The sequence below is a fragment of the Carassius gibelio genome, chromosome A22 (genome assembly GCF_023724105.1).
Source record: "Carassius gibelio isolate Cgi1373 ecotype wild population from Czech Republic chromosome A22, carGib1.2-hapl.c, whole genome shotgun sequence".
NCBI lineage: Eukaryota > Metazoa > Chordata > Actinopteri > Cypriniformes > Cyprinidae > Carassius > Carassius gibelio.
Genome location: NC_068392.1, coordinates 41,779 through 67,124, shown reverse-complemented (window position 1 = coordinate 67,124; position 25,346 = coordinate 41,779). Strand labels below are relative to the sequence as shown.

The 25,346-nt window shown below is 40.1% G+C and overlaps 1 protein-coding gene across 1 annotated transcript in view; it reads left to right on the top strand.

Annotated features, from left to right (window-relative positions):
• The first annotated feature begins 2,129 nt into the window (after positions 1–2,129).
• The window catches only part of LOC127942423 (NACHT, LRR and PYD domains-containing protein 3), a 36,291-nt gene continuing 13,074 nt past the window's right edge, over positions 2,130–25,346 (top strand). The window contains exons 1-7 of the mRNA XM_052538122.1: positions 2,130–2,408; positions 7,335–7,439; positions 11,872–11,976; positions 12,507–12,614; positions 20,149–20,253; positions 20,385–20,501; positions 21,144–21,213. Of these exons, the coding sequence (XP_052394082.1) occupies positions 2,368–2,408; positions 7,335–7,439; positions 11,872–11,976; positions 12,507–12,614; positions 20,149–20,253; positions 20,385–20,501; positions 21,144–21,213 (651 nt within the window). The 5' untranslated portion in view covers positions 2,130–2,367. The remainder of the gene's footprint in view (positions 2,409–7,334; positions 7,440–11,871; positions 11,977–12,506; positions 12,615–20,148; positions 20,254–20,384; positions 20,502–21,143; positions 21,214–25,346) is intronic.

Here is a 25,346-nt window from a genome sequence, read left to right as displayed (position 1 = left end):
TTTGCCCTCAGAAAAGACAAAGTAAGGCTGAATTTCCTAATAATCTGACCTCAAGAATCTTCATCCTGGAATAAATCAATAACAGTCTCTGAAATCATTCATCTGTAGAAGAGATAACAAGGAAAGAACACAGGACACCATCTGGCTCAATCCTTTCTTAATTTCTTTCTTGTCTTCTTCAGTGTTATCCTTTTTATTCGTATAGGTATAATTAAACATTTTATTTTAAGGTGAGATCTTTCTTTATTTTAACCTACACATTTTAGAACAACACAAAGCTGTGTCTAATACAAAGTCAAGAAATTTGTCACAAACTTCTCTCACAATGCCTAATTCTTGAATTATTTTGAGAATAATTCTTTAGGATTATGAATTTTGTGTTTCATGCTGATCCTTTATGTAACCATATTTCTATGTCAGACCTTGCATTTTACTGACTACTGACAAATTAAAAAGAAATGATATAAGAAAAACATGAAAATGTAATAGTGTATTTTATTTAAAACTACATATGCGTTGGTGGATTTTTTTTTTTGTTTTAGCACGGTTTAATCCCTGCATAGTAATGTATATTTATATATATATATATATATATATATATATATATATATATATATATATATAATACAGTTAAACTGTTATAAAAATGTTTCAGGGAATATGTCTTATTCAGAGTGTTTTCACAAACAGGGTTTACAAGCAGCATTGCTTTAAAAAATCTAAAGAATTCAGTCTAAAAGCATATGTGTTTTTTTTTTATCATCAATGTGAATCATAATAGTTTATTTGCAATATCCATGTAAATTTAGTACACTGCCATAACTGTTTCACAGCATATTAGGATACCCATTGTCAATATGGAACAAATGTTCAGGACAGATAATATTACAATAAGAGTGACGTTTCTTTCCCCATTGAAACCTAAATCATCTAAAGCCAAATCAATGCCCTGGATAAATGACCATACACTTTATCTCAGATGAAAAAGTAGACAAGCAGAATGTAAATGGAAGAAGTCCAAACATAAAGTTGAGGATGAAGTCTTGCTGGTTGCATTGGCATTTATTTTAAAAAGGCAGATACTTTTCTGAAATGTGAAATATATATCATTATTTTTGTTTTATACATGTACAAAAAGTATTTTCATCACTTCATAACTTTATGGTTGAACCACTGATGCAGATGGATTATTCTGATGATGATTTTCATACTTTTCTGGACCTTGACAGTGTATTTTACTTGGCACTCTATGGGACAGTCTCAAGCCTCCCGGTTTTCATTCAAAACATCTTAAATTGTATTTCAAAGATGAACAAAGCTTTTACGGGTTTGGAACAACATGGGGGTAAGTGATTAATGACAAAATTGTAATTTTGGGGTGGAGTATCCCTTTATGCTAACTGAGACTTGTTAAAACACTTGTATATCATTGCTCTTTTGTTGATTTTAATTGGTTCGATTGTGCTCCTTTGTAAGTCTTTGGATAAAAACGTCTGCTAAATGTAAATGGTAACACTTCACAATAAGATTCATTAGTTAACATTAGTTAACTAGTGTAGTTAACATGAACTAAGAATGAACAATACTTCTGCAGCATTCATTAATGTTAATTTCAACATTTACTAATGCTTTATTAAAATCAAGCCGTTTGTTAACAGTTAATGCACTGTGTTCTAACGTGAACTACAAATGAACGACTAACATTAAAAAGATAAATAAATGCTGTAATACATGTATTGTTCGTGCTCATGTTAGTTACTGTCGCTTGTCGCTCAGTTGTTGTTGTTTTTTTCTGTTATTTGGCCCAAAGTATATTAAGATTGAGCGCTTCTCACAAGCTATTACTGTGACTTGACAACAAACACTTCTCCCCTCTTCAAATACAAAAAAACATTAGCCCTTATAAATATAGTGTTTCTTGATAAAAGAAAACGCTGTACTTATTCAATCAACAGTTCTTTTATTTACGTTAGACTGCAAACAAGCTGAGACGCTCCAAACTGTGCGCCGCACTTCATTTGCTAGAGAGGCGGGAACTCGGGAAGAATAATGAGGTTTGACTGACAGTTTGAGGAGCCAATGATGTTACGAGGTTTATTGGCGGTGGCGTCACTTTTACCGGTCCAGGATCAGTGATCATTAGCAGTTATATTTCCGATTTGAGCGTGAGTTTCAGAACTGCTTTCGACAATGTATCGTTAGAGACTACTTGTCTTTTGTTGATCAAAAAAGAGCTTAGCTACTGTAAAGCTGTTTTTACGCTACCACTACGCTACTGAGAAATGTTTTTAAACTATAGCGTCACTCGGCTATATTTGTAGCTACTGCCCATCACTGACAAAGTATACCACAAGAACAACATACAGTATGTTCAGTATCTTAAGGAAAGAAATTACAGAAATGACAGGGTAAGTTGCATTTTCGAAATAAAACTGTAGATTTAGGAATTTATTATAGGGATTTGAAGTGTGTATCTTTTTCTTTGTGGGGAAGGGACCTGTTAAATAGGCTATTAAAAATTATTGAAATGCTATTTTTCTGAAATATTTCATAAAAGGATTTTATGTAAATATGAAACAATGGATTGAACAGTAGGAAACATTTACAATATGTGTATCTTTTAAAAATGATCCAGAAACAGGGACAATAATAAATGCCATGTTGACCATTGTTAGGTTAAGAATGAACATTTAGACATAGTAAATTATACTGTATATACATAATACTTTATACATTCCAGTCCAGTGGATGATCACAAACAGAACTTTGATTTTGTCATGTGATCTGCAACAATCTAGAATTTGGCTGACAGAGCGAGAACAAAACCAAAAGTTTTCAAAAAAATCTGGATTCAGTTCCCTGAACACAAGTCCCTCTGTACTTCTGCAAGTTACCTTTAATACTTACATTTTAGTTATTTGGAGTATGAAGGGATTTCAGCTTGATTTAAATTTCGAAATTGTAGGCCTATGCCAGTTCCAGGAGTAGCCTATACCTTTTTTTTTAATGCTTTACTAATTAAATGCAATAAGAACATGTGGTATTACACATTATCAAATTAACATTAGCTGCCAGAGAAAAATAGAGAGGATTTTAAATTTGTTTGTTTGTTCCAAGAGATTTACATATAATTTAAAATAGTGGAGGGCGATATGACCAAAATCTTATATCATGAATATTGGACAGCTTCCCCTTTAAGACCGAAGTCCGGATCCAATTTACTGTTACATATGCACTTTCTCTAGCAACTGTTTACATTCCCTTAAGACCTAAATTACTGTGTTTATGAGGATACTTGCATTTGGATGCATGTAAGTGTTTATGCAATCGTTTAATGCCAGTAATGTGGCAAAAATGCTCACAAGCTCTATTAGCAGCTGATGCACGGCTTACACACTCCTCTCACACAGAAACAAAGACAACATACATTTACATTGACTTAACATTGAAATCATTTGCGCCAGACGCTCTATGCGCATTTGGTCTGAACGAAGCATAAGAGGTCGCTTTCGACATCACTGGTCTTTAGCCGCTTAAAATTGCTGGTATTTTCTGTCTAGCTTTCGCAACGCATACTGCACTGCACGGAATTCTTTATTTTCTTTTTCTGCTTGGTTGTGAGTTTGGTTACATCTATATTTTTTAATTGTTTAATTATTTTAAAATTAATAGTGTACATATTTGGTTAAAGTCGATTACCTATTTTCATTTTCGAAACTTTTTTGGTTGGTCTGATCGATTGCGCAATCGATTTTCGAACTAAGAGTGACAGCCCTAGTCATTAATGACTCACCCTCATGTCGTTCCAAACACGTAAGACATGGAGGTTCATCTTTGGAACACAGTTTAAGATATTTTGGATTTAGTCCCTGAGCTTTCGGTCCCTCCATTGAAACCGTGTGTACGGTATACTGTCCATGGTTAGAAAGGTAATAAAAACATATTCCAAGTAGTCCATGTGACATCAGAAGGTTAGTTAGAATTTTTTGAAGCATCGAAAATACATTTTGGTCCAAAAATAGCAAAAACTACGACTTTATTTGGTATTGTCTTCTCTTCCATGTCTGTTGTGAGTGAGTTCAAAACACTGCAGTTTAGTGATATCCGGTTAGCGAACTAATCACTCGATGTAACCTGGTAACTGGTTCAAGAAGATCCGATATGGATCCTATATGGAGTGACGATATGGGGAAGTGAGACCTCTAGTGGACACCCAGGGATACAAAGACCAGACACTGTGACATTACCCCCAATCCCCATCCCCCTAAGGAGCAGCTTCCAGATGCTCCTCAAAAATCAAACCAAAGAGACCAGGAGGGAGGTGGAATGGTGGAGGATCAGGGGGAGGGATGGGGGACGGGGGGACAGGTCTATGGAGGGGAACAGGGACAGGAAGTGAAAAAAACAACAAAACAAAACAAGGAGACCTGGAGGGATTTGGAATGGTGGAGGTTTCAGGGGGAGGGACTGAGGGCCAGGTCCATGGAGGGGAACAGGGGAAGGTAGTGGAAAAAAAAACTACAAAAACAAAACAAAGAGATCAGGAGGGAGGTGGAATGGTGGAGGATAAGGGTGAGGGATGGAGGGCCCGGTCCATAGAGGGGAACAGGGACATGGAGTAATGGCTTAGCAGGTAGCCAGGGTGGATCAGACAGTTTAGGGGGCCAGGACAGATCAGAAAGTTCAGGGGCCCAGGGCAGTGCTGACAGAGCAGGAGTCCAGGGTGGAGCAGGTGGAACTAGAGCCCACCACAGCCGAGCAGATGGGACCGAAGCCCACCACAGCCGTGCAGACGAGACAGAAGCCCACCAGGGCGGAGCAGAGGACCACCACAAATAATTTAATGTTTGACATTTTCTGATCAAAGTAATGAAAATTCAGTAAATTTTTTAACCACAATGATACAACAAGATAAGAAAAATTTGGGCAAATATAAGTCTCAAATATAGAAATTAAAGTATTGTTAGTTATTGATTTCAGCATCAGAGAACTGACTTAATGTGTATTGGTAACTCAGACCTATTTATTTTAGGTCCACCCTCTACCACAGCATGCATTATGATATATAAATATTTGACTCTCTTTGTTTTCTAAAAATGGCTTAACTTGAAGTGCTGTAAAAAAATAAAAAATAAAAAAAAAAGTTGGAAAAAGTTATTTTAAGGTACTTTATGAGTACCCACTCCCACTCGGCCAGACCCTATCCATTCCTTAAACAACAGGGTCCCCGGCCCAAGTTAGTGCTGGATCCTGCGCCTCAGGTGTCATCCTGATCTGCAGAACAGGAAGAGGAGGGGGCAAAGTCTTGCTGTCATGGGACATCCCCCAAGCAGCCTCTGTTGTGCCTCCAAGCACCTTTTAACTCCCGGGTACTGACGACAATGTGTTTGTGGTATATACCATTATGAAATCTGGGCCCATTCAAATAGTGCCCACACAACCCATGGCTGTTACAGTGAGAAAAAAAATTCTCTAATTTCTTCTTCAGCTTACTGGGTCCCCACAAGGAGACCTGTTGCTCGAACCGATGCAATCCCTTGCCACACAGGCCGATGCCTGGCAGGCCATCCACAGAGTGTCAGGCTGGGTTTTGTGGAGGAATCTGGGACATCTTTGGCAAGGCAGAAGTAAACCTCTTTACCTCGGAAGGCAACTCTCATTGCCCAGTTTACTTCTCGAAGGAAAGGAATGTGTTGGCCAACGACTAACCCAACCTCCTCTTTTATGCTTTCCCCCCAATCTCCCTGATTCCACATGTTATCAGGTGAATCAAGGAACAGAAATACAAGGTTCTGTTAGTGGCCCCACTCTGGAGGATCCAACACTGGTTCGAAGAGCTGTGTTGGCTGCTCTCAGCAGCTCCGTGGTCCATTCCCCTGAGACGGGACCTCCTCTCTCAGGTGAACAGAACGATATGGCACCCTCAGCCCGAGCTGTAGGCTCTGGACCTTTGGCCTCTCGATGGGAGCCTGCTGACCTCACAGAGAGCATACTAAACACAATCGCTCAGGCTGAATGACCATCTACTATAAACCCTTAAAGTCTACGTGAACCGGAAGTTGCAAATGACTTTTCTTCAGTGTTGGGATGTATTTCAGAGAGAAACGGAATACTGAATGAGGAAAAATAGTGGGTGTGGCTTTATTTTCCAACTGGCACCTGATTGGATATAGAAAAGTAGGTGTTTCATTCAGAAATGGAAGCAGATCTTAACGCAAACAATAATTTTTGTGCTCGAATTTAAGCATTCGAGCACATCTGTGACCTATCTGTTATGCCTCCTTCCTCGAAATGTAAAAATTCGACCCATCTGGACAGTAACGAGAGAATTTTAGGGAATGGGAAAAGTGTTTTGTGAGTGCCACAACCAAAAATGCACCTCCTCGTCATCTCTCCATTCACGCGCTGTCAATGCCTGTCTACTGTCAGTTGGAGGGGCGTGGATACAGATGCTAAGCAGACACCAAAACCGTCAAACCTACATCATCAGGGAAGGTCCTCCAATGCAGAGGGGGGGGAGGGGGGGCATTTTCAGATTTTGATTAAAGATTACAAAGCCAAACTATTTTTTTGTGTGGATTGACTTGCATGGATGAATTGTTCACCACAAAACGATCAGTTTAGGCAAACAAAGTAAATATGGTCAATTTTGGTATGTCTTCTCTGCCTGGTGTACAACCAACAGCACAGACCAAATTTCCTGCGACATACACTAATTTGCAAAAGTCTTAGGCACATTAGTATTTTCACCCCAAAGAATGGTCTTTGGCCAGTTATTTATAACCGCCCGTCTTAGTGTTTATGATATGGTTTTACTCTCTTATTACGATGACACCTAACCAGGTGTTAAGGCTAGGTATCACTCAGTGTGGTTAATTACCTAAACATTGAAAATTTTAAAAACAAGCAACTTGCTCCCATTGAATTGAATCTCTGTAGAGTGACCTGATTTATAAAATGTCTTTGGTTTTTGTAGTAGATCAAACATCAAGAAAAAAAAGTATCCAAAACACTGTCTCGTTATAGTTTGAATGGATTTGTTTTGATTAAACTTTCCTCCACTTAATTTTTGACAATACTATTGACTTGATTGCATAGACATTATTGGAAGAGAACTGAACAGAACTGGACAATAAATCAAAGATGAACTGATTTTGACTGAAAAATTTACTGTTTATTATTGTCTTCTCTTTAGAGCTGCTTTACAATAGATTTAAATTTTGTTCGCATTATTGATACACTATTTCCCTGTTTAACACTGAAAAGCTGCTTTGACACAATCTGTATTGTATAATGACAGTTTTATTTTTATCCTCTGCTATTTGTTTCACTAGGAAAAGATCAGACTCGGAAGCATCCAGCTCTGTGTCTGTGAAGAGTGACCATTCAATAGGTGGTGTACCAGACTTAAGTATGGAAACAACATCCCCTGCAAAAAGGTAATTTCATGTGTCTGATAAGCTGCTTCACTCTTACTATCAATATAGTAAAGATGTAACAAAATGTATAGACTTATGGCAAAAAGAAAAAAATAAATCCCTTGTCCAGGGACTTTTTTTTTTCTTTTTTGCCATGCATTGTTCATAGAGCTCATAAATTGTAGCGGTGCCTCAGGTGTTTGCAGTGTGTATACAGCATAAATATAACGCGAAAGCACATTAAAACAATGCATGAGCGCGAATCTCTCTGTTTGCACGCAGATTTCCTTTGCGCTGTCACAAAACCAGACGTGCTTGCTCAGATACACGGTGCTCTGCGCGGAGAGAGTGTGCGCACTTAAAATGTGTCTCCTATCACTTAAACTGTTTTCTGTGTGCTCACAACTCTCTCTATGCTCATGTGTTAGATATTAATTATTTTCGCACGTTTTTATTTCTAGCCTTTTACCGCGTGCAGTTTGAACGCTGTGATCTGTTAACATGCGCTTGGAAAAAAGGCGCATCACAGACAGTGTGTGAACCTGGAGTTAAGCATATGCCCAGTCTGTTCTGTTCTCGCGCTAGGTGCGTTGCATTCTGATTGGATCGGATAGCATACTATGGGAGGTCAGGGCCACGGAAAATCATGCTATGAGGCGATTTAGAAACATGCACGCTCAAATAGTGATTTTATGATGATTTCTATTAATCGCACAGCACTAGAATGGACTGGAAATGAACAGAAAATAATTTGGGAAAACCAGACCATGCAGAGCTCAGCAGCGGATAGATAGTCACCGGAGCAAGCAGTCAGGAAGAAACACAACAGCCATTTATGCATGTTTGAATTTGTTGTTCTGTAGCATATGCAGCAAAAATATCTGAGATAAATTGGTGGTTTATTCTTAAACCAATCAGAAAGCTCGAATAGTGGAAGCATAGTAACAGTTTAATATTTTTTTTTTTTTGTTATTTAATTATATATATGAAATGATATTATTTTATGATTTTTTTACATATATTAACAATATTATTTCTTTTAATATTAATTGGCGGCCCACCTGCAGTACCACCGGTTGAAAACTACTGCACTATGCCATTCAAAAGCTTGGTATATATAGAAATTAACATTTTTATTTAGCATACCGTGATGATAAATAAAAATGATTTATACAATAAATGTTACAAACAATGCTGTTCTTTCGATTTATTATCACCGCATTGGGGGAATTTCCTTCAGTTGAACGAAAATGACAGAGATTATCCTATTTGACTGCGAACCAAAAATTAACAAATCCAGTGGTCTCTTGGGGTATTTTCAGTCAAATAATTACTCCTGTGTGAACAATCTGGGGGTCATTTTTGATGCCGACCTGAAGTTTCGACAAACAAATAAATTCAGTGGTCAGGGCCACCTTTTTCCAGCTAAAGCGACTATGAAAGTTAAAGCCCCTCCTCACCTTTCAGAATTTGGAGACTGTAATTCACGCTTTTATTTCTTCAAGGCTTAATTTTTGCAATGCCTTGTATGCTGGAATTAGTCTGCCATCACTCTCACGATAACAGATAGTCCAAAATGCTGCAGCTCGTTTCTTGACTGGGACAAAAAAGAGAGAACATATTTCACCTATACAGACCTCTTTTCATTGCCTTCTCCTACATTAAGCCATTTTAAAATATCAAAAACCTACCTCATTTCTCAGGCTTATTCTTAATTTGAGTTTACCGTATGTTTCTCTTAATTGCTAGGAGTTGTAATTTCTTTGGGATATAGTAGGTTTTGATCTTTTCTTTTTAATATGTATTACAATTTTGTTTAAATGTTCTTGTCATGATTGGACTGAATCCCTTCCAGCCGTTTTATTTGTGTGTACTTACATTCTTGTTGTTTTAATGTGCTATATAAATAAATTTGACCTTGACCTTAACCTGAGTTGTGTTTTATAGTTAATTAATTGGAAAAATCTTACAGGGTGAGGAAGCAGCATGTTAGTTTTATCTTAGTGTCTATAGCCCTTTTTGCACAGGATTAGTATTACTTGGTGAGTCATTTATAATAATTGCGGAGGATGTCTTTGATCTTAATCTTGTGCGAATCTGTAATTTGTAAAGTCAAAATTCTCCCACTAATGACCTACCATAATTCACTGAACACAGAGGACCTGTGATAATATTAGTACCGTGCGAATCGGCATTTCTGTGATTGGGCCAGCATTTGGCGGGTCGTATATTATTTTTCATGGTTTTTGTTTCCTGTGCTCCTTTTTAGCCATCTTTGTGAAGAATGGAGCTGCGTTGGAGTATTTGGTAGTATTTTGGGTGCTGTCATATCATTACACCATAAAATTTGCAGAATGAGAAGGCTGAAAAGGTTTCGAGGTTAATGTGTTACAAATAAACCAAGCATAAAGCTTGAGTTATTATTTTAACCTGGTGAAATGTAAATGACCAGGCGCACACGACCATATTAGTTTTTTTATTTTTATTTTTTTTATCCATCCTAACCGGACCATAGAACGAGACTCACAAACCCTTGACATCCGGGTATCCGGGAGATAATTCAGTAAATTCGAGTAAAATCACAGGCTTTGCTTATCCCGTGCGAATGGACCACACAAAATTCCGATGTAGGGGGAGGGGTAATTTCAAAATCACACAAGGTCCCCAGATAGTACTAATCCCATGCAGAAAGGGCTTATGATATGGTTTTACTCTACATAATCATAATCAGGTGTTATAAGGCTAAGTATCACTCAGTGTGGTTAATTACCTAAACATTGAAATAATTTAAAAACAAGCAACTTTGCTCCCATTGAATTGAACCTCTGTAGATTGACCTGATTTTAAAATTTCTTTGGCTTTTGTAGTAGATCAAACATCAAGAAAAACGTGTCCAAAACACTGTCTCATTATAGTTTGAATGGTTTTTGTTTTGATTAAAGGGGGGGTGAAATGCTCGTTTTCATTCAATATCCTGTTAATCTTGAGTACCTATAGAGTAGTACTGCATCCTTCATAACTCCAAAAAGTCTTTAGTTTTATTATATTCATAAGAGAAAGATAGTCTGTACCGATTTTTCCCGGAAAAACACGACCGGCTGGAGGCGTGACGTGTGGGCGGAGCTAAAGAATCACAAGAGCCAGTAAGCTTTTGCGTTGAGAGCGTTTGGAAGCTGTGACATTACCGTGAGGAAAAAAACATCCAAAACAAACCATGGCTAACAGTCAGATTCAGCGTATATTTATGATCCAGAATCAGATCCAGAGGCTGAAATTTAACAAGAGCAGCATCAGCAACGACGTCTCTATGTGGTATGTACTGAGCGGTTTTGGAAAATGACTAAGTTCCACTTTATGTCGTCTTTTTTTTTTTTCTTTTTTTTTTAAGCTGTACATGTGGAAAGTGCAGTTTGATGACAACATTGCATGTTGTTTACTTGATGTGCTTTCCCGCCGATAGCTAAGTTAACAACACAGAGATATTTGAAGCAGTTTTACTCACCGCATGCGCTTCCAACACACGATCGTGACGCTTTTTCGTTGGGACTGCATTATCCTTAAGAAATAAACGATGTGCAAATCCGGCGTCAAACTGTGCCTTTTTTGTTAAACAAGCATCTTCGAAATGCAGGGAACAAACAAAAACACTTGCACAACTCCGTTGATGCTCTGTAAAAATAAACTCCATCCCCTGGTCCCTTAATGCAGTTTTTTTTTTTTTTTTTTGGTAATCTGTGCAGGGTTGTCTTGCCCTGGCAACCAAAAACACACTTCTTTTGTGACATTTCGCGACGCTCTCGCTCTGATCAGTGAATGCCTGTGCTTTCAGTGCTCTGCTATACGGGAGCGCGCGCTCTTCCGGCAGACGTGCCCTCAGGACCCATATAAGGAAATTCCGCTCCATCTAACGTCACACAGACTCATACTCGAAAAAAACTTTCCGAAACTTGTGACAAACCGGAAGGAGTATTTTTGGAACAGAAATACTCCTTCAAACGTACAACTTAATTTTTGAAACTTTGTCCATGTTTAGCATGGGAATCCAACTCTTTAACAGTGTAAAAAACTCAGTATGCATGAAATAGCATTTCACCCCCCCCCCTTAAACTTTCCTCCACTTAATTTTTGACAATACTCTTGATTACTTGATTTCATAGACATTATTTTAAGAGAACTGAACAGAACTGGACGATGACGTCAATAAATCAAAAATTGACTTTATAATTTTCCTCTTTTTAGAGCTAATTTACAATAGAATTTAATTTTGTTTGCATTATTTACAAACTATTTTCCTGTTTAACACTGAAAAGCTGTTTTGACACAATCTGTATTGTATAAAGTGTTATAAAAAAGTGACTTGACTTGACTAAACTGTAAACACAAAACATATTTATATAGGATGGAGGGACTTTTCTGAAGTGTTATTTTTTTCCTTTGCTATTTGTTTCAGTAGGAAAAGATCAGTCTCAGAAACATCCAGCTCTGTGTCTGTGGAGAGTGATCATTCAATAGGTGGTGTACCAGACTTAAGTATGGAAACAACATCCCCTGCAAAAAGGTAATTTCATGTGTCTGATAAGCTACTTCACTCTTTAATGAACTCAACCTGGAGATTCTTTCCAGTAATACAATTGCAACTAAACCGAAATATATAAATCCATCTAGTGTTGTCACGGTACCAAAATGTCAGTATTCTGTACCAATAAGAGGTGAAAATCCACGGTTCTCAGTACCAATTTTGGTACCAATCCAAAACACAAAAATATGCTAATATAAAAAAAATATTTTTATCACTAAAAATAAAAAAAAATAAAATCAAAGATGAACTTATTTTGACTGAAAAAATTGACTGTTTATTATTGTCCTCTTTTCAGAGCTGCTTTACAATAGATTTAAATTTTGTTTGCATTATTCACACACTATTTTCCTGTTTAACACTGAAAAGCTGCTTTGACACAATCTGTATTGTATAAAGTGCTATAAAAAAGTGACTTGACTTGACTAAACTGTAAACACAAAACATATTTATATAGGATGGAGGGACCTGTATTCTGAAGTGTTATTTTTTTCCTTTGCTATTTGTTTCAGTATGAAAAGATCAATCTCAGAAACATTCAGCTCTGTGTCTGTGAGGAGTGATCATTCAATAGGTGGTGTACCAGACTTAAGTATGGAAACAACATCCTCTGCAGAAAGGTAATTTCATTTGTCTGATAAGCTGCTTCACTCTTTAATGAGCTCAACCCGGAGTTTCTTTCCAGTAATACAATTGCAAATAAACCAAAATACATTAATCCATCAATAGTTGTAAAAAGTAAAAATTCACAGATATGTGTTTAATTAGCATTTGTAGCATTAACTTATAGGGCCCTATCATACACCCGACACAATGCGACGCACGGCGCAGCACAAGTATGTTTGCTAGTTTCAGTCCATCGCTGTTTGCATTTTCCCGTCCAGCACCACGTCGTTTAATTAGCAAATGCATTTGCGCAAATTTGTGCACCCATGGCGTGCTAGTTTGAAAAAGAGGTGTGTTCAGGCGCATTGCTGGCGCATTGCTATTTTATTGAGCTGAAAATAGACCGCGCCATAGATCAACTCAAACCTGGTTGACTCAGACATAAAGTCTGGCGCAATGTTTTTTCGAACATGTTCTGTTTGCTCAAACATGAGCAGCTCCATTTAATCTCGGTGACGTTTTCTGTCTTAGCGCTTGCCAAATTCCGCTGTGTAAATAGCAAATCCATCATGGCACGAGTGCAACTGGCTCTTAAAGGGAATGGAAGATGAGACTGATTGGTTTATTGCACGTTACGCCAAAAAAACACCCATTACTCATTAAGAGTAATAGGGACACCTCATTGAAAGTGACGTGACGTGACATACGGCCAAGTATGGTGATCCATACTCAGAATTTGTGCTCTGCATTTAACTCATCCAAAGTGCACACACACAGCAGTGAACACACACACACACACACCGTGAACACACACCCGGAGCAGTGGGCAGGCATTTATGCTGTGGCGCCCGGGGAGCAGTTGGGGGTTCATTGTCGTGGTATTGCCGGCCCAAGACTCGAACCCACAACCCTAGGGTTAGGAGTCAAACTCTCTAACCACTAGGTCACGACTTCCCCCAGTATACCATGCACCCTGGTGCACCAACTGTTTTTCCGTCGTTAAAATAGCAAAAATGGATCTGGACACGCACTGAGTGCACCTGCGCTGTGCGCTTTACACTTTGCGTTTAGATCGTTAAAATAGGACCCATAAAGTGACTGAAGTACCTCTCTGTTCTTTGTGTCTTTAGTGAAAGTTCAAATTCAGAGTTTCTTTTTTTTATGTTCCGGGAAATTATGGTGGAAACGCATCATTGGATGCAGGAGTGTCCGGCTCCACTGGAAATAACTTTCCAAACAGTTCAGAGATTGGTGCCTTTTTTGCTTGAGGATTATTATTGCTGAATGCCACATCTAACTGCTTCACGTCATAGTTCAGACGCGGGCCGGGCCTCCCGCCTGTTTTAGACTTCTCCTTACTTCTCGAATTCGAATTTCGGTTCCTTGCAGCTTGCTTAGTTGGGGTCACTTCATCTACAGCAATATCGTTGACTTGATTGCAAATAAATGCAAAGACACTATTTAAACTGAACAGAGATGACATCACTGAATTCAATGATGAACTGCCTTTAACTGTCATTTTGCATTATTGACACTGTTTTCCTAATGAATGTTGTTCAGTTTCTTTGACGCAATGTATTTTGTTTAAAGCGCTATATAAATAAAGGTGACTTGACTTTTATATTTTAGACATCCATCAAATAGTGATGATGGCCTGTCTAGCCATTTCCTCATTAGACACGCAGAGAAGAGCATCTTCACAGATTATGATTATAATGAAAGTTTTTGTTTTAGATTTGTTTTATTTGGTTAAGTAGTCATTTAAAGCTTTCTATAGATATATTTATTATGTCTGTGAGGCATGTTTTCACTGAGTGTTGGTTAATTTTTGTATGAGTTATGAAGGATATCTGTCATTCTTCACAAGGGAAAGCGGCTGCATATCTAGTGCCATGAAAACATCTATTGCCTTTGTAATTGTTTGAGCACAGTCAGAGTTAGCTTGTAGCTTCATTCTGAAGGCAGTGGGAAAAGTTACCTGTTTTTGATGCTTCTTACGTGTGCCGCTAATATCAATGCTGAGGTGATGCGCTTGCATCTTAGACATGTTTCCTGTCGTATAAGTAAGTTTTGAGAAACAGTTACGACAGATTGTGTGTGCTTTGTCTACAACACAAATTCCATTCCTGTACTCCACTATAAAACCAAAATGTTCCCACACAAGAGACTTAAATGTGTCCGGGGGATCTGCAATCTCAGACGGAGCAGCCATCCTGCGTATACTGTAGGTAACCGAGTGTGACGCTCATTCCCAAGTCACGTGACATGACATGCACTTGGAAAACAGTAACTTTGGAATATAATATTTAGAACAGCATTTAAAAAGCTCTTATTAATCGTTACCAATACAATTTAATCACAAAGTGATCCAAAAAAAGAAAAAAGGAATTTACATAAACACCCTTCATTTTCTGCTTCATGTAAAACACCTCACTCAAAAAAAAAGTGCTCAAAATACTTAACACATTCACAAGTTTCAAAGCATCAACGTGCATAATGAGTACAAAGGTTGGCTGGCAACATGAGGCTGGGAAGTGATGTACAAAATAAAAAAGTAAAAAATAAATGTAAATAAAACAAACTTCTAGCCAGTCAGTTTCATAACCATCATTTAGTCTTAATTGCGCTGGCCGCTAATCGGTGGTACAGCAACTGTGTCGACGGGACGTGACGTCTCTGTTCCCTCCTTCAGGGAACGATGGATACCATATGTAACAGAGACTTTCCCTTTCAGTCGGTCACTCTTGACATCACGTTGGTGACCGACGAATTGGGATCCCTACCAACGCACTCTAAAGCTATATTGTGGACTATACACATACAAATACTGCTTAGGTCTCAATATGTAACCCAGCTTTCCACGGTTCTCACAGATTAATTGTGAAAGGCCGGAGCCAGACGTTCCACCATGTCTGGCTCCCGAGTGTGATGGGGGAACTTAACAGGGTGTACAGTACGGACACTCTGTAGCAGTTTTAGCAAGCCAACACTAACCAGGGCCTCTCGGTGCCACTACCCGTTGAGAACACAGGAGGATACCGGCTCTACATGAAGGCTATAGAAGTGAACTATAGGCTATAGGCTAGTGAACTTGTTAGATGTCGCCCAGCCCATAGCTTTACAAAAATCTGTCAATGAGGCATCACAAGCCAGCACCCAGGAGGATGCATCACTCCTAGTTGAGTGAGCTCACAACATAAATGGGCAGGGCACACCCTGTGCCTGATAAGCCAGGGCAATGGCATCCACAATCCATTAGGTGATCCTCTGCTTAGAGACGGCATTCCCCTTCTGCCGGCCTCTGTAACAGACAAAGAGCTGGTCAGAGGTCCTGAAGCTTTGTCTCCGGTCTACGTAGCATCCTAATGCTCGGACAGGACAGAGCAAAGCCAGCGTTGGGTCTGCCTCCTCCAGGGGCAACACTTGCAGGTTCACCACCTGGTCTTTGAGACTTATAATGGGAATCTTAGGCACGTAGCCAGGCCGGGGCCTCAGGATTACCTGGAAGTCAGCTGGCCCACACTCTAGGCACAAATAATGGAAATGTAATGGCGGTCAGACTCCGGACTATGGATCACCGCTGGGACAGTTGTGTCACGATAATATCAGAAACATGGCTACATGAAAACATCCCGGATACAGCTGTGGAGCTAGCAGGTTGTGGTGTTTATAGATCAGACCCCACATTACAGTCTGGTAAGACGAGAGGGGGAGGATGTGAGTTTATAAATAACAACTAGTGTAAGGATGTTACTGTCATGGAGAGGCATTGCTGTGCAGACATGGAATTCCTACTGCTAAAATGCAGACCGTTTTTTTCACCCTGGGAGTTCACTATTGTGTTTGTGGCTGCTGTGTATGTCCACCCACGGGCTAACGCTAAGTTAGCCATGAAAAAACTGTAAAAGGCTATCAGTGCACAACAAAACAGGCTACCTGACAGTTTCTTCATTGTGGCGGGAGACTTTAATCATTCAAATTTAATGTCAGTCCTACCTAAGTGTCACAAAAATATTAAGATTGGAATGAGGAAGGGAAAAACACTGGATCAGGTGTATATGAATATAAAGGGGGCCTATAGAGCACTGCCAGCCCCCCACCTCGGTCAATCTGATCATCTGGCTTTTTTCCTGAGACCAACATACAGAACTGTTGCTATCAGAACTAAATGCTAAATCAAGACTGTGCAGATCTGGACTGAGGAAATAGAATCTGCACTACAGGACTGTTTTGAAGATACTATGTAGGAGCTCTTTGATCATGCAGACATTGAGGAATACACCACCACAGTACTGTCATACAGTACATTAAGTTCTGTATTGAAAATACCACCCAGACTAAACATGTCAAACTGGTCCCTAACCGGAAGCCCTGGTTTAACAGAAATGTATGTACTCTTCTGAAAGCTAGGGATGCTGCCTTGCGATCTGGGGACTAGGAGGCCTACAGGAAATCCAGAGTTGACCTCAGAAGAGGGATCACTTCTGCAAAGAAAAATTACAAGCTGTGCATTGAACAGCATTTTAAAGAAAATAATCATCACAGCATGTGGCAGGGAATCAGGACAATAACGAACAATACAGCAAACTATGGTCCACACTCTTCTGCTGACCCTTCTCTTCCAGACCAGCTGAATCTCTTCTTTGCCCGCTTTGAGGATGGAGCCAGTGTAGGACAGACCATCGTCAGTGCTCATGTGGACAAGCAACCAATCGTACTAGATCAGCACCAGGTCAAGCGGGCCTTGCAGAACATTAACATCAGAAAAGCACCTGGACCAGATGGGGTCCCAGGACGTGTACTAAAGGTATGTGCTCAACAGCTTGCAGTTGTTTGGACTGACATATTTAACAGGTCACTGAAGGAGGCTATAGTTCCTACCTGTTTAAAGACTGTTACCATCATACCTGTTCCAAAACAGACAACTGTTGCATGCTTGAACGACTATAGACCAATAGCATTAACATCAGTTATAATGAAATGCTTTGAGAGATTGGTACTGAACAGCATCAAGACCTTCATTCCAGCTAATCTGGACAAACATCAGTTTGCCTACAGAGCAAACAGATGCACCGATGATGCCATCTCACTTGCACTTCACACTGCCCTCACTCACCTGGAGAACCCCAATACATATGTCAGGATGCTTTTTGTTGACTTTAGTTCAGCTTTTAATACCATCAACTCCAGCAAGCTAGTCAACAAACTGCTGTTGCTTGGCCTGGACTCTCACCTCTGTAAGTGGATCAAGAACCTTCTTACTGACAGACCCCAGCATGTCAGACTTGGAAATATTACCTCCTCCACCACCATCCTCAACACTGGTACTCCCCAGGGTTGTGTTCTTAGTCCGCTCCTTTATTCGCTGTTCACCTATGACTGTTTTCCCATTCATGATTCAAATTCCATTTTCAAATTTGCAGATGACACAGCTGTGGTAGGGCTGGTAACCAACAATGAAGAGACCGCCTACAGGGAGGAGGTCCAATCACTGGTATCGTGGTGTAGCAGAAACAATTAAATCCTCAACATAAAGAAAACAAAAGAAATCATAATTGATTTTAGGAAATACAAAACCAAGAAACACGACAGTCTTGAGATACATGGAGAGGAGGTGGAACAGGTCCAAAGTTTCAGATATTTAGGGCTGCATCTGATGGAGGATCTGACCTGGGGAAGGAACACGGTCACCAAAGAGATAGGGAAAAAAGCTCAGCAGAAACTCTTTTTCCTGCGCACCTTAAGACGTACTGGTCTCCCGCAGACACTCCTCAAAGATTTTTACAGGTGCACAATAGAGAGTGTGCTGGCATATGGTTGTACAGTGTGGTTTATTAGCTGCACTATTGAGGGAAAAAAAGATCTGCAGCAGGTAATTAAAACTGCCCAGAGAATCATTGGTGCACCTCTTCCAAGCCTTGAGGATATATATTCTAGTAGGCTGCAGAGAAGAGCAGCAAGTATCAGGGCAGATCCTACACATCCTGGCTATACCCTCTTTGACACCCTACCCTCAGGCCAGCTCAGGGTCATGACGGCTCAGACAAACCGCATGAGAAACAATTTTTTTTCCAAAGGCCATAAATGAGCTGCTGAAAGGCTGAAAGCATGGAAGACTAATTAAATTTGGACTTGAATTATACTGTGTATTTTTAAATGTTTATATATATTTATTTATTGCCTGTTGTTGATAGTGTCACTTTTTATCCTTTTAGCTGCTAACTGAGTGATTGATGTCATCTTAATTTCATTGTGTAGAGATATGCAATGACAATAAAACTAAACTAAAACTAAATTGTCGACTGAAAAAGCTTCTCTGGAGAACCAGCTTCTCTGGAGAACAATGTTCCACCAGAGGAAGTAAGTGAAGTAGATCAGGAACACCTTTAATACTCTCTGCCCATAACATCTTTAATTAGCAGTGATAACCCATGTTAATTTTACACTGCCACCAACAGAAAAGGAAAAGAGGGTATGTCACGTTAATATAATACAAGTTCCTGATATATATATTTCTTCTGATGAATGCTGGATAAAATCCAGGTTAACAGTGTTAAGTGCCCTTATTATTTGCATGTGATTATGTGATTATGTGATTATTGTTACACATAGTCAAGGCTTGAAAACCCTTTAACCCTCTGGAGTCTTAGGGTATTTTTGGGGCCTGGAGCAGTTTTGTCATTCCCTGATATTTGTGCTTTTTTCCGTTTCTTATAAATATCTAAATGGGTAAAGTCTAAAATCACTGTAATCAGCACAAACTGGGCTATAATAATATGTGAAATGCATGCATGTACATGATTGTATTTTTGAGAAAAAAAAATGTTATGCATGGTTAGTGAAAAACTAAAAATGTTAAATCACTTGAATAAGGCCATAAAACACTGTTCTTGGGATTATTGTGAATGTTCATCTTAACAATAGAAAAAAGGGCAGCAGAATGGCAGGAAGCATGAAACATCAGGGTTTGCTTTTGTATACTGGAAGTTTTTGGTAATTACATTCAGATAGTATTATAAATATCTTTAGTCACCCTTCATATCAAAAAGTTTATAAATTACAATGATTTATTATTTGAAATAAATTTGTGTGCAAGAGAGCTTATTCCAATATAGGGTTCCTAATAAATGAGCCATAGTTAATGATAGCAACAAGATAGCTAGTAACTTAACAGAAATATAGATTATTATATGGGTTAATTTAAAAAAGACAGCAGCAGTGGGATATATAGAAATGCAATGTAACATAACTGTGTAGCAGGCACATCTCTGCTTTTTGATTTAGTCAATAAACATTTTGATTTAGTCAATAAACAAAAACTTTATATGTTCTGTTCAGATAGATTTATCAAATGTATGAAATTAGCAGCATATTTTACTACACGTTTACCAAATAGGTACATTTGAGCCACTGAACTAGAATGACAAACTTTTTCACCTTGTAAGTGCACATTTCTGAGAAGGACTAAAGAGAGCATGTCTGGAAATCAGTTACTGAGGAGCCTCCTGTAGTAAAGTGTTTATTTCTCCCTCATCTTTATGTCATTAGAGAAAGATCAGGCTCACATGTATCCAGCTTTGTGTCCATGAAGAGTGACCATTCAAAAGATGGTGGAACACCAAAATTCAGTGAGAAAACAACATCTACGAAAAGGTATTTATTGTGTTTCTTGTTGTTGGTCACAGGTAGGCTGTCACTATCATGAAAAATAATTTCCATTGAACCCTTTTTCTGAATGGATTAATGCTGGGTTTCCATGAGATTTGTTGTTTTGATTGATCTAGTAACAAAGGACATAAGACCACAGTAAATATTGGTTCAGAAATTACACGGTGGGAAGCTCTAAAAGCACAGAAGGGAATGAGAAGTGATGTGGAACTGGCAACTTTTCTTCTCAACAAGTAAGAACACCAGCACATCTTTTAGATACCACAGTTTTCATTTTAGTTTAATTTGCAACATAAGTAATCAACTATACAGTATTGTTCAAAATAATACAAGTACAATTTGACTAACCAGAATAATCCAGGTTTTAATATATTTTTTATTGATACGTGGCAAACAAGTTACCAGTAGGTGCAGTAGATTCTCAGAAAACAAACAAGACCCAGCATTCATGATATGCATGCTCTTAAGGCTGTGCAGTTGGGCAATTAGTTGAAAGGGGTGTGTTCAAAAAAATAGCAGTGTGGCATTCAATCACTGAGGTCATCAATTTTGTGAATAAACCGGTGTGGATCAGGTGGCCCCTATTTACAGATGAAGCCAGCACTTGTTGAACATGCATTTAAAGGCCTGAGGAAAATGTAAAATAAAAATTAACAGAAAATGTAATTAAAAAGTTGATTGGAGAGGGGAAAATCTATAAAGAAAATTATAGGCTGTTCAGCTAAAATGATCTCCAATGCCCTAAAATTGAGAGCAAAACCAGAGAGACGTGGAAGAAAAAACAAAAATGGTTTCTCACATATTTATCTTATATCAGAAATGTTGTATTTTATTTCATTTAATATGAACAATGGCCAAATTTATTTTGCTTACAGAATTCAACATGAGCAATCAGACTTCCAGAATTATCGCTTCAACATAGAAAATCTTGTCTGGATCTTCAAGGTAGGGTAAAATAATTATTATTCAACAAATGTTAGACTGAGTTCTTTTTCTATCCGTTTAATATATATCCGTTTAATATATATATATATATATATATATATATATATATATAGATGATATTTCATGTTGATAGAGGAATAGCTTATAAAACAACCTCAACTTTATACAGCTTTATAACTGCATGTGTTATGTGTGACGATCGTGACCCAAGTAAGACACAGGAGAGGGAGAGATCCAATTGCAGGTATGATTTTAATGGGATAATCCAAAACGAAGTCAAACAAGCCAAGGTCAAATCCAGAGAACAATCCGAAATAAAAAGGAACAGGAAGGGAACAGGAAAATGAGGAATCTCGGAGGACGAGAAGACTGGGGTCACGAAGGGTAAGGACTCCATCCAGAAAACATGAAAAGACTGGTAAATATAGGGAGGCTAATGACAATTAAGTGAATTCACCTGGTGCAATTAGCAGGAGTGCAATTACTGTGATGAAAGGACAAGACTAGTGGAATACTAGTGCCTGAGGGGAAGTGAACCCACTAGTGGACACCCAGGGAAACAGAGACTAGACAGCGTGCCATTACCCCCTCCTCCAAGGAGCAGCTGCCAGATGCTCCACCCGAACCCAAGGGAAGACCAAAGACACAAAAAGACCAGGAAGGAGGTGGAGCGGCGGAGGACCAGGGGGAGGGACGGAGGGCCAGGTAAAATGGGGAAAACAGAGACAAGAGGACCAGGTAAAATGGGGAAACCGAGACAAAAGGACCAGGTAAAATGGGGAAAACTGAGACAAGAGAAGTGCAACACAAAACAAGGAGTCCAGGAGGGAGGTGGACTGGCAGAGAATCAGGGGGAGGGACAGAGGGCCAGGTCCTTAGAGGGAAACGGAAAGAAAGACACAGACAAGAAACCCAGGGGGGAGGTGGACCGGCAGAGGATCGGGGGGGGGGGGGGGGGGGGGCGCGGAGGGTCAGGTCCATAGATGGAAGAACAGACAAAACAAAACAACCACAAAAACACAAGTCCAGGACAACATAACGTGATGCCCACCAGGGCGGAGCAGAAGACCACCACATCTGTGTGGTCGAAACAGATGCCCCCCAGGGCGGAGCAGAAGACCACCACATCCGTGCGACCGCATAAACAGGAGGACAAGTCTGGTTGGGCAATGCTGAAACAGAAAACATGAACAAGTTAAGGGTAGCCTCCGTGGCCACAACAGGATCAGTCGGGTGCTCAGAGAGTTCGACTGAGACGTGACAAGACTCTGGAAGTTCCGCAGAGGCGAGGAGAGACTCTAGTAGTTCAGCAGAGACGTGGAATGGCTCTGGTAGTTCAGCAGAGACATGGAGAGGCTCTGGTAGTTCATCAGAGATGTGGAGAGGCTCTAAAGGTTCAGCAGAGATGTGGGGAGGCTCTGGTAGTTCCTCAGAGATGTGGGGAGGCTCTGGTAGTTCCTCAGAGACGTGGGGAGGCTCTGGTAGTTCCACAGAGAAGTGACGAGACTCTGGTAATCCCATGGTGTTTATACTGGATTCCAGAAGATCAATGCTGACTTGACTCTGCTTATGAAGATTATTGGTGAATTGTATTTGTTCATGAAGATCAATGGTGACTTGTATTTGTTCATGAAGATCAATGGTGATTTGCCTTTGTTCATGAAGATCAATGGTGACTTGCCTTTGTTCATGAAGATCACTGGTGACTTGAATTCTCCCATGAAGAACCCCGGTGACTTGACTCTGTCCCTGAAGATCACCGGTGACTTGACTCTGTCCCTGAAGATCACCAGTGACTTGACTCTGTCCCTGAAGATCACCAGTGACTTGACTTTGTCCCTGAAGATCACCAGTGACTTGACTGATCACCAGTGACTTGACTCTGTCCCTGAAGATCACCAGTGACTTGACTCTGTCCTTGAAGATTACCAGTGACTTGACTTGACTCTGGAAGGTCAACGGTGACTAGCCCTGACTCTGGAAGGTCAACGGTGACTAGCCCTGACTCTGGAAGGTCAACGGTGACTAGCCCTGACTCTGGAAGGTCAACGGTGACTAACCCTGACTCTGGAGGGTCAACGGTGACTGGCCCTGACTCTGGAGGGTCAACGGTGACTGGCCCTGACTCTGGAGGGTCAAAGGTGACTGGCCCTGACTCTGGAGGGTCAAAGGTGACTGGCCCTGACTCTGGAGGGTCAACGGTGACTGGCCCTGACTCTGGAGGGTCAACGGTGACTAGCCCTGAATCTGGAAGGTCAACGGTGACTAGCCCTGACTCTGGAGGGTCAACGGTGACTAGCCCTGACTCTGGAAGGTCGACGGTGACTAGCCCTGACTCTGGAGGGTCGACGGTGGCTAGCCCTGACTCTGGAAGGTCAACGGTGACTAGCCCTGAATCTGGAAGGTCAACGGTGACTAGCCCTGACTCTGGAGGGTCAACGGTGACTAGCCCTGGCTCTGGAAGGTCGACGGTGACTAGCCCTGACTCTGGAGGGTCGACGGTGGCTAGCCCTGACTCTGGAAGGTCAACGGTGACTCACCCTGACTCTGGAAGGTCAACGGTGACTAACCCTGACTATGGAGGGTCCACGAGCACCTGACTCGACTCAGGAGGGTCCACGAGCACCTGACTCGACTCAGGAGGGTCAACAGGAACCTGACTTGACTCTGGAGGGTCCACGGGAACCTGACTCGACTCTGAAGGGTCCACTTGAACCTGATTCGACTCTGGAGAGTCAACTGTGGTTGTCATTCTGTGCAGAGGTGCTGGACAAGCAGCCATCTTGTGCCATGACTCTGGACCGGCTCCGATCCGTTCCACACGAGCCCGGGTTCGAAGGGGGGCCATGGTGGAGAGCGATGCTGAACCTCCTCTCGACCACTAACTCCTTTGCGACCTCCCCTGGTCCCACGGAAAACAACCAGGCGGGTTCCCTCAAAACCACTCCTATCCCACTCGGTGGGTGGGGAGGAAACATGAAAAGACATACCGCTGGATCTCAAAGGATGGAGTCCTTCTGTGACGATCGCGACCCAAGTAAGACACAGGAGAGGGAGAGATCCAATGGCAGGTATGATTTTAATGGGATAATCCAAAACGAAGTCAAACAAGCCAGGGTCAAATCCAGAAAACAATCCAAAATAAAATAAACAGGAAGGGAACAGGAAGACAAGGAATCTCAAAAGGACGAGAAGTCTGGGATCACGAAGGGTAAGGACTCCATCCAGACAACATGAAAAGACTGGTAAATATAGGGAGTCTAATGACAATTAAGTGATTGCACCTGGTGCAATTAGCAGGAGTGCAATTCAGAGAGCTGCACGGGTCCGATTTTGTAAATCCGCACCCGTCCATACCCGCAGTGCTTAAAACCGCATCCGACCCATTTTCAGATAGCAGCACTAATTAAAATCCGCACCCGACCCGCTTAAAATAGAAACGACACCTGACCGGCACCCGAAATCAAATCAGTTAAGCCAATCACATTAGACACACTTTTTTTCGAATTTTATTGCCAGGTCATACAGAAGTTATTTATGGAAAACTCTTTTTAAAAGATATTCGTTTTTTATACATTTTATACTAATTTTGATCAATGGTTTAGCAATCAATTGCTCGTATTTAATAAATAAGAAGCAAACATATAGCAGATTTAATATTTTGCTACCTAAAAGTTTTTTCCCTCATATAAAACGCATGTGGACTGATATTTTTCCAATGTCTGGACTCCTTTATTAGATTAGATTAGATTAGATTCAACTTTATTGTCACTGCACATGTAGGTACAAGGCAACGAAATGCAGTTAGCATCTAACCAGAAGTGCAATAAGCAGTAAATACAGAATAAAGGTCTATAATATGTACAATAACTATACAGGTAAGTATTATGGACATAATTTACAGATATTAAATACTATAAGCACAATATACAGATAGGTGTACTATGAACATACTATACAGATGGGCTATATAAAAGTGTATGTACACTATAGGCAGAACTATGAACATAATTTACAGTATTGCAATGGACAGTAAAGTGCATAGAAAATATTACAATGTGCAAATGGATTATACAGTGTTCCTGGATGAACAGACAGTAGTGCAAGTAATAACAAGTTACTGTTTTTTGCTT